Raw genomic sequence first — 10,323 nt, 5'->3', positions numbered from 1 at the left:
TTTCCGATTATCTGTGATTTTCTGCATAGACAATCATGTTATTATTGGGGAATAGTTTTATTTCTTCCTTCCCAATTTCTATACTCTTTATTTCCTTGTCTTATTGCATTAGCGAGCATCTCAGTACAATATTGATAGGAGTGGTGAGAGGACATCTCACCTTTTTCCTGATCTTAGTGGGAAGAATCTAATTTCTTACCAGTAAGAATGATGTTAGTTGTAGAATTTTGTAAATTAAAAAAAAAATCAAGTTGAAAAAGTTCCCTCCTGTTCCTAGCTTGCTGAGAGTTTTTGTCATGAATGGGTACTGAATTTTGTCAAGTGCTTTTTTGTGGCTGGGCACCGTGGCTCACACTTGTAACATCATCACTTTGGGAAGTTGAGGTGGGCGGATCACTTGAGTCCAGGAGTTTGAGACAAGCCTGGGTGACATGGCCAAGTCCCATCTCTATAAAAAATACTAAAATTACTCAGGCGTGGTGATGTGCAACTATAGTCTCAGTTGATCTGGAGGCTGAGGTGGGAGGATTGCCGTGAGCCAAAACCATGTCACTGCACTCCAGCCTGGGCAACAGAGTGAGACTCTGTCTCAAATTTTTTTTTAAAAAAGCTTTTTCGTCATCTATTCATACGATAATGAGATTTCTCTTTTTTAGTCTATTGATGTGATGGATTACTTTGATTTCTGGATGTTGACTAAGCCTTAAATATCTACAGTAAATACCACTTGGTCATGGTATATAATTATTTTTATCTGACAGGGCCTTGCTCTGTCCCCAGGGTGGAGTGCAGTTGCGTGAACACTGCTCACTGCAGCCTTGACCTCCTGGGCTCAAGCTATCCTGCCTCAGCCTCCCATGTGGTCCTATCCAGCTGGGACCACAGGCGTGGACCACCATGCCTTGTTAATTTTTTGATTTTTTTTGGTAGAGACAAGGTCTCACTTTGTTGCCCAGGCTGGTCTCCATCTCCTGGGCTCAAGTGATTCTCCTACCTTAGCTTCCGAAAGTGCTGGGATTATAGCTGTGAGCCACCGTACCTGGCCAATACAATTCTTTCTATTTATTGTTGGATTCTATTTGGTAACACTTTATTGAGAACTTTTGCATCTATGGTCATGAGATATTGGTACGTATTTTTCCTTTCTTGTAATGTTTTTGTCTGACTTTGGTATTTGGGTGATGCTGGCATCACAGTATGAATTAGGAGGTCAGAATAAATTTTTTATTGTAAAATATTTCAAAGAAGAGAAAATAAATACATGTGCATTCCATGGCAAGGTTTAATACATTTTAACATTTTCCCAATTTGGTTGACTTGAAATACATACCTACTCACACATCCAAGTCCATCTGAAGCTTGTATCTCCCCAAACCCACCCCAAAATAATTACTACCCCAAAATAATTACTGTATCTAAAGTATTTGTTACCTTCATTTGTATTTATAGTATGACCTTATATTTACCATCTATAGAGAGTACAGCATATTGTTTTGCAGACTTTTAAATTTTATGTAAAGAATATAAGTTTTGCTTTGGCTTTTGTTTGTACACGATTTTAGATTTATTCATGTTGTATCAAATGGCTCTAATTTAATCAACTATCTTGTTATACTGTGCAAATATGCAACTTATTTATCCTTTCTCCTATTGATGGTCATTTAGATTGTTGCCAATCTTTTAATTGTAAAACTTTTTTTCTTTTTTGAGACAGGATCTCCCTGTGTTGTCCAGGTTGGAGTGCAGTGGTGAGATCTTGGCTCACTGCAACCTTCACTTCCTGGGCTCAAGCAGTTCTCCCGCCTCAGCCTCCCAAGTAGCTGGGATACAGGCATGTGCCACCATGCCTGTCTAATTTTTGTATTTTCAGTAGAGACGGGGTTTCACCACATTGGGCAGGCTGGTCTCAAACTCCTGACCTCATGATCTGCCCGCCTCGGCCTCCCAAAATGCTGGGATTACAGGTGTGAGCCACTGCACCCAGCCTCAATTATCGTTTTTAATGAATTTGAACAAATATAAATAGCTCAGAAGAGTTAACCCTAATTAAATAAAGCTGATTTTCAAATGTATTGTCCTACACTACTTTTTGGAGACATTTACTTCTATATACCTATCTATATATAAGTATATATTCTGCTTTTAAGAGTACTGTAGGCCAGGAACGGTGGCTCATGCCTGTAAACTCAGCACTTTGGGAGGTCAAGGTGGGCAGATCACAAGGTCAGGAGTTCGAGACCAGCCTTGCCAATATGGTGAAACCCCGTCTCTACCAAATACAAAAAATTATCCGGGTGCAGTGGTGCGCGCCTGTTGTCCCAGTTACCTGGGAGGCTGAGGCAGGAGAATCGTTTGAACCCGGGAAGTGGAGGTTGCAGTGAGGTGAGATCGTACCACTGCACTGCAGCCTGGGTGACAGGGCAAGACTCTGTCTCAAAAAAACAAACAAATAAAAAACAGTATTGTATATGAGCTGGGTATAGTGTCACACACATGTAATCCCAGCTACTTGGAGGCTGAGGCAGGAGTTGGAGACCAGCCTGGGCAACATAGCAGGACTGGTCTCAAAAAAACAGTATTGTACGGTATTTTATCAAATTAAGACATATATTTAACATCTCTGAAATTAAGATGTATCTTATAATCAATGACATGTCACTGCTTAACTGTCAGTATTTTTACTAAGTGGCATATAAAATAATAGTGAATTTTAAGGCATCTTAAATTAGATGATAAATTATGGAAATTATGAGCAAAATAAGAGATAATTCAGGCTGGGTGCACTGGCTAACCCGTGTAAGCCCAGCACTTTGGGAGGCTGAGGCGGGTGAATCACCTGAGGTCAGGCGTTCAAAATCAGCCTGGCCAACATGGCGGAACGCCATCTCTACTAAAAATATAAAAATTAGCTAGGCGTGGTGGCTTGCACCTGTAATCCCATCTACTAGGGAGGCTAAGGCAGGAGAACTGCTTGAACCCAGGAGGTGGAGGCTGCAGTGAGCTGAGATCACACCACTGCACTCCAGCCTGGGCAACACAGCAAGACTCTGTCTCAAAAAAAAAAAAAAAAAGGTCATTACGAAGTTCAGGGTTTATATAAGGTGTGCTGATGACTACTATGTATTTTTTTTTTTTCAGACTAGTCAAGCGCAGCAGTGAGAAGTGGGGGGAATAGAACAAGGAGTTTGATCTGTGACTGTGAACAATCAATTGAGATAACTCACTACCTTCCGACCAGCCTATTATGTGTTTTATTTACAGTAAAAACTACAACATATTTCTGTTAACTTAAACCTAAGTATATGGTAGGAATGAATGAAACAGAGAAATGGTTGAGTGACAATAGCAGGAGACTTTGGCCTACGTAAAACAACTAATATGGATTTATAGAACCTAAGAAGAAATGTACTGGCAAGGGTTAATGTTTCTCTTAAGAATCTGAAAATGTTTCAGAAAATATACATTCATGAACTTACTTCTAAAATATGTTTTTAACTTGAAGATGTAATGTTAGTATGTCAGAAGTAAACATGAAACTTTTAACTTCCTCCTCCTTGAAATCATGCAAACTACGCTACTGAGACAGGAATTGAGATATCTTCATCAGGCTGTTTATCATTATCAAGAATGGTGGAGGGCTGGGCGCAGTGGCTCACGCCTGTAATCCCAGCACTTTGGGAGGCCGAGGCTGGGCAGATCACGAGGTCAGACCATCCTGGCTAACACGGTGAAACCCTGTATCTACTAAAAATACAAAAAATTAGCCGGGTGTGGTGGCACGCACCTGTAGTCCCAGCTACTTGGGAGGCTGAGGCAGGAGAATCGCTTGAACTTGGGAGTCAGAGGTTGCAGTGAGCTGAGATCGTGCCACTGTATGCCAGCCTGGGCGGCAGAACAAGACTCCATCTCAAAAAACAAACAAACAAACAAACAAACAAACAAACAAACAATGGTGGAAATACAGAGCTTGCTTCACAGGTGATTCACCAAAACTAACCATGTTTTTACACTAATCTTGAATATTTTAATTCTTAGATAGATGAGGCAAAGCACCTTACCATTTGCCTTTTGTCTAAAAATAAGGTATCTTCTCCTTCATGTTAAACTCATGCTCTTTGCTTTCCTTTCATACAATGCACCCACAGAAGAAATGATTTTTTGAATAGTCCAGAAACAAAAAGGCAAGGTAACTGAACACTTTCATCATTATTTCCCAACTTGATAATACATCTGAATTCTGAACATCTCCACCTAGGCCAATATGACTTATTTTTTTTTTTTTTTTGAGATGGAGTCTCACTCTGTCACCCAGGCTGGAGTGCAGTGGCACTATCTCGGCTCACTGCAACCTCCGCCTCATGAGTTCAAGTGATTTTCCTGCCTCAGCCTCCCTAGTAGCTGGGATTACAGGTGCGTGCCACCATGCCCAGCTTATTTTTGTATTTTTAGTACAGATGAGGCTTTACCATATTGGCCAAGCTGGTCTCGAACTCCTAACCTCAAGTGATCTGTCCACCTCGGCTCCCAAAGTGCTGGGATTGCAGGTGTGAGCCATGGTGCCTGGCCTGTAACTCATTTTTAACACCACACTTCACCCACAATGAAAATACATTAACTTCCAACATATTCTCTTAATTATGGCAGTCAGAAATCGGCTAAGGGGCTGGGCGTGGTGGCTCACACCTCTAATTCCAACACTTTGGGAGGCCGAGGCTGGAGAACCCCTTAAGCCTAAGAGTTAGAGACCTGCCTGGGTAATACAGGGAGGCCCCTGTAGGGAGACCCCCTAACTCCTCCTAAGTCTGTTAATGTTCAAAGGGAAGGGACATAACTCCACATCTTGATAAGGGTAGTGCCAACGTTCTAGAAGGGTAAGAGACTTTACATATTGTTGGGGTAGTTTTTGGAAAACACAACTTGCCACAGGCTTCTTTTGTAAAATGGGAGAACAGTGATTACCAAAAGGCAGAAGGGAAAAAGAACGGGCATGATCTCTTGATCATGGATATGTTTTTATGTAGGTCAATTTTAATAAAGAATTTACATGGGCACTGGGATCTGAACTTACATTCCCTTACAGCTATTTATGCCTGCATATCCCTTAGAAAGTTTAATATTCCCAAGAGTATGTGGACCCTTGTTTGAAGACTCTACTATAGACTACACTCCCATCCTTTAAGCATCTGAATTTTTTTTTTTTTTTTTTTTGAGACGGAGTCTCGCTCTGTCGCCCAGGCTGGAGTGCAGTGGCCGGATCTCAGCTCACTGCAAGCTCCGCCTCCCGGGTTTGCGCCATTCTCCTGCCTCAGCCTTCTGAGTAGCTGGGACTACAGGCGCCCGCCACCTCGCCCGGCTATTTTTTTGTATTTTTTTTTTAGTAGAGACGGGGTTTCACCGTGTTAGCCAGGATGGTCTCGATCTCCTGACCTCGTGATCCGCCCGTCTCGGCCTCCCAAAGTGCTGGGATTACAGGCTTGAGCCACCGCGCCCGGCCTTTTTTTTTTTTTTGAGACGGAGTCTCGCTCTGTCGCCCAGGCTGGAGTGCAGTGGCCAGATCTCAGCTCACTGCAAGCTCCGCCTCCCGGGTTCACGCCATTCTCCTGCCTCAGCCTCCCGAGTAGCTGGGACTACAGGCGCCCGCCACCTCGCCCGGCTAGTTTTTTGTACTTTTTAGTAGAGACGGGGTTTCACCATATTAACCAGGATGGTCTCGATCTCCTGACCTCGTGATCCGCCCGTCTCGGCCTCCCAAAGTGCTGGGATTACAGGCTTGAGCCACCGCGCCCGGCCTAGCATCTGAATGTTTAAAGATGTATACTTACTTGTAAGTTTTTCTAAAAAGTTATTCAGCATTTTTATGGAGGTAAAATGTGTATCCTAGAACAATAAAAAACAATCCCTTTCATTTTAAAGAATGATCAATTCCTTTTACTCAGCTAAATAAAAATAGCGTAACAGTAACAAACCAAATGACCAATGCCACAAGAATTTTGATAACTGAATACACTACTTATAGTGTATGCACCTTTCGTGAGGACAAAATTTTTTCTCTTAGAAAACTCAGGCCAGGTCTCTGGAAGTAGATGTTGGTAAGCTTTAGCAAGAAATTTTACCTTTGTTTTATGTTACACTTACAGTGAAATAAAATGTACCTAGACCATTAGAAGAGTTACAGTTTGAAGGTCTTCCAAATATGATATAAATACGCTGGCACAAAATCCTTCCTAAGTTCTGTTTTCGTCTTTACTAATAACCCAATGATCTAAGAGATGCTTCAGTACATTATTTCCAAATGTCATTTCCTAAAGACAACATTTCTTACCTATAAAGTTCAATAAAGTATTTTAATTTCCATTATACATCATGACCTCGACATATCTGGAAAGACATAATATTGGGAATAAGGACTTTTTCTTTAAAATACTGGGGAAAAATTACTAAGTTATCCCTTTATATATAGGGTGTAGGTAGAACAATATAGTAGTTACAATCAGAATTTCTATATCCATTCATTACTAAAGTACCTACTATCTTGCAGACACTATTCTAAAAACTGAGGAAATGGGGGTAAATGAGAAAGAAGGTAACAGCTACCATTTATTGAGTGCTTACTATGTGCCAGGCTCTGGCTTAAGAGTTTCATACATAAATTCATTTAATCTTCCAACACAACACCTCTATGACACAGGCACTATTAATTTCCTCATCTTACATATGAGAAAAACGAGGCATAGAGAAGTGAACTCATCCAGCTAGTAATTTGTAGAAACAGAATTTCCAAAATCTTGGATTTCATGGAGCTTTTATTAATCTAAAAGCCTTCCATTCTTATTTTCTTGTCTCTGTGAAATATCTAATGAACAAATAGAAGTGGGTATGGGTCAAATAGGAGGTGTGACTATTTTGTTTTTACATGTTTCTTTCTGGAATGTTGAAACAAAAGTTTTAATAGCTCTATCTTCCTATTTTCTAACTTCAAAATGTCTAGAGTCTGTATTACACGTTAGAACACTTGATTTTGGCCGGGCACGGTGGCTCACGCCTGTAAACCTAGCACTTTGGGAGGCTGAGATGGGTGGATCACTTGAGGTCAGGAGTTCGAGACCAGCCTGGTCAACATGGTGAAACTAAAAACACTAAAAATACATGTTCTCGGCCAGGCGCGGGAGCTCATGCCTCAAATCCCAGCACTTTGGGAAGCCAAGGTGGGGGATCACTTGAGACCAGGAGTTCGATCGAGACCAGTCTGGCCAACATGGTGAAACTCCATCTCTACTAAAAACACAAAAATTAGCCAGGCACGCGCCTGTACTCCCATCTACTCAGGAAGTTGGGGCGGGAGAATTGCTTGAACCTGGGAGGCGGAAGCTGCAGTGAGACAAGATCGCGCCACTGCACTCCAGCCTGGGTGACAGAGTGAGACCCCGTCTCAAAACAAAACAAACAAAATAAAACAAAACATGGTCTCTACTAAATATACAAAACTTAGCCAGGCATGGTGACGTGCGCCTGTAGTTCCAGCTACTCAAGAGCCAGAGGTTGCAGTGAGCCAAGATTGCACCACTGCACTCCAGCCTGGGCGACAGAGACTCTGTCTCAAAAAACAAAAACTACTTGATTTTTAAAAAACAGTTGGGGTAACAATTCTTCCATATTTTTCTCTCCAGAACTATAGTCATATATACATAGTATCCCTTAATTTGGAATACCACTTCTCTACTCCAGGTAGGCCCAGTGGTGCTCAAGGTCACAGAACCCTGTGTCATTATGGTGATGTGTCCATGATTCAAGCTAATCAGATCTCACTGTGGCCTTGGCCACAGTTAATTGGTTCAATAATACAGAAACATGATCTAAGTATGGCAAATTTGTCTTCTCTTGGATTGATGGAGATGAGAGATGTTCTTTTTGCAATGGAAGTGAATTGAGACTGCTGGTAGCTATCTTCTTTGGCCTCAAGAGAAAATAACTCCATAAAGCTAAGAGGTTATGAACAAATACAGAGCTGTCTACAGCTCAAAGGATGGTTTATCTATTTCATTTTCAAAAATAATTTGCAAAATATTTACCTACAAACGCTAAGTGATTACAAAGCATTACTGTAATAAGTCTACTTCTTTATCATACCACAAAACCACAATAGCTAGAAGACAAAATGTTTTATTTTAAAACATTGAAAAAACATTAAAAGACAAATGTCCATTATATAACCAGGAATGTTAAATATATGGAAACTGTAAATCTCTAAAATGTGGTAGGTACTTGCAGAGCTAAATGTTGCAAATTATCCTACTTTTTTTCTGTAATATCAACAATACCTGATACGATGAAAAATAACAAAAAGACCTTACTAATCATCCAATTAAAGTCATCATCTTTGGGTAAATTTATATCAACACAAGTTAAAGTTTTGTCCAAGATGTTCCTGACACATGAAGCTTCCAGTTGAATTTCAGAAATGTTAACAAAAGTATCTTCCTTTTTTGCCTGTGAATGTTTGAGTATTGCTGTATTGTTGGCTTATATCCACTACAGATACTGGTTCTAGGCCAGCCCAAGGATCTTCAAGCATTGAAGGCTTGAAATAATTTTCCAACTCATTAGACATTCTTTTTTCTCTAACACGCCCTGATCCAAATGGTGTAGATGTCCTTGGAGAACCCTTTAGAAAAAAAATCAGTTAAAAAAACACTTAGTAAAGATAATTGGTACTTCTTCCTTTAGCTCAAGGTTAGTGGGAATCACATTGCTGCTTAAAAGTTGTGACTTGAACCTAAACATGTTCGATTACAAAGTCCATGTTTCCTTTAATCAAGTGTTCCTTTTTTAAAAAAAAAAGTACTTAAAGCAACTTGTTATTCTCACTTATTTATAATTCCATGACCACTGTCACCTCAAATACTTTTGTGTCTAATGTAGTAGCTCTGCAGTAATACAAGCAGTGATGAAATAATTATATTCAATTTTCCCTTAATATTTTCATTTTTTTCAGGATAAAACAATACTATAGTTTTAAAGTTTCTAGAACCTTTCTAGCTCATGAACATTTTCTTTACTCCTTAGCTCCAGACTCAAAGGGGTAGGGGGTTGGTGTAGAATACACCAAGTTGGAAAACCACGTAGTTGCAAATTGTAAACCACAGAAATCCTAGACATGCTAGAGATACTTCTCTGTCTTTTGTATTTACTCTCACTAAAGGAATGGAAAACTTCCCCTACCACCGATTTCCTCTCCAGGGAAGCTGGAGCAGAAGCCAGTGTAGCTGGAAAGAAAGATTTAAAAAAAAAGAAAAAGAACGATTTCCTGAAACAAACTGGCAAGGCCCTTGGCAAACAAGAGGAAATGGAGAATTAGGGAAATCTGTGTATGGGTGGCAGTGTACTGCTTAAAAGCACTAGGGCTCGAAAACAGAACGTACGGCTCTGCCACTCTTTAGGGTAATCTTCCGAAAGTTACTCAACTTCTCTAAGCCTCAGTTCGCTCATCTGCAAAATAGGGGTAACAATAGTACCTCAGAGAGGATTAGACAAAATAATCCACGTAAAGGGAATATTAGTACCATGCCTGCCATACAGTAAGAGCTCGGCAAACGCTGGCTATTATTACCTGGGGGTGGGTCTGCTGCTGCCCTGGGGAGTAGCCGAATTGCTGCTGGGACCCCGCGGGGGACCTGGAGTAGGAGCCAGGGTAGCCGCCAGGGGACGGAGACCCGAACCGGCCCCCCGGGAAGCTGCCGCCGTGTCGCGGAGAATGACTGCTCCCGTAAGGCCTAGACCGGGGCCCGTACGGCGGCGTGTGGTGCGGACTCCCGTAACCGTCTCGAGGGGAGGGCGGCCGTGGTCCGCCCCCGCCCGGGGTACCCCGGAAGCTGCTTCCGCTACCCCAACCTCCTCCACCCGAACCAGGGTAAGGAGGAGTCGGGGGCCGAAAATTTTGTCGCTGCATATCAGGAGCCAAAGCCGAAAACCTCGCAGCGCCGTTCTCCCACCGGAACTGTATCGACCGGCCCTCCACAGAGAACTGCGAGTCCTTTACCAAAACAGTCCTCCGACCGCAGCCACCTTACGGCACATCGGTTCCGGCGTCACAAAGGTTCCGCCAGGGGCGGCGGGATGACCTAAATTACTGACTTGGCGAGAGACTCAGTGGATTTAAGTGAAAGGAGGAAGAAAAGGACACAGGAAAGGATGGACACCCGACCCCAGCAAGAACCTTTCCAGTCTGGGTGACCTTGGTCTGACAGACGAGACGCTATCCCGGCGGGCGACTGGTACTGGGAGTGCTCCACCCCACCCGGCGGGGGCGGGGTCTGCGGCGTCCGT

At 42.1% G+C, this 10,323-nt stretch overlaps 1 protein-coding gene across 2 annotated transcripts; it reads right to left on the bottom strand.

The window, feature by feature from the left end:
* Positions 1-594: 594 nt before the first annotated feature.
* On the bottom strand, positions 595-10,261 carry MPLKIP (M-phase specific PLK1 interacting protein). Of its 2 annotated transcripts, XR_003118704.1 has the most exons (3): positions 9,608-10,261; positions 8,153-8,662; positions 595-610 (listed from the first exon to the last, which is right to left on the bottom strand). XR_003118704.1 is itself a non-coding variant. In XM_025380711.1 (2 exons), exons 1-2 carry the CDS (start codon positions 9,944-9,946, stop codon positions 8,462-8,464), a joined length of 540 nt encoding a protein of 179 aa, XP_025236496.1. In that variant the 5' UTR covers positions 9,947-10,261; the 3' UTR covers positions 8,145-8,461. The 2 variants fall into 2 exon arrangements, 1 of the variants encoding a protein (XP_025236496.1); XM_025380711.1 differs by lacking the exon at positions 595-610 and having other exon boundaries at positions 8,145-8,662.
* Between the last annotated feature and the right edge of the window lie 62 nt (positions 10,262-10,323).

This window comes from Theropithecus gelada, chromosome 3, assembly GCF_003255815.1.
Source record: "Theropithecus gelada isolate Dixy chromosome 3, Tgel_1.0, whole genome shotgun sequence".
Classification (NCBI taxonomy): Eukaryota; Metazoa; Chordata; class Mammalia; order Primates; family Cercopithecidae; genus Theropithecus; species Theropithecus gelada.
This window is presented reverse-complemented; position numbering and strand designations above follow the sequence as displayed.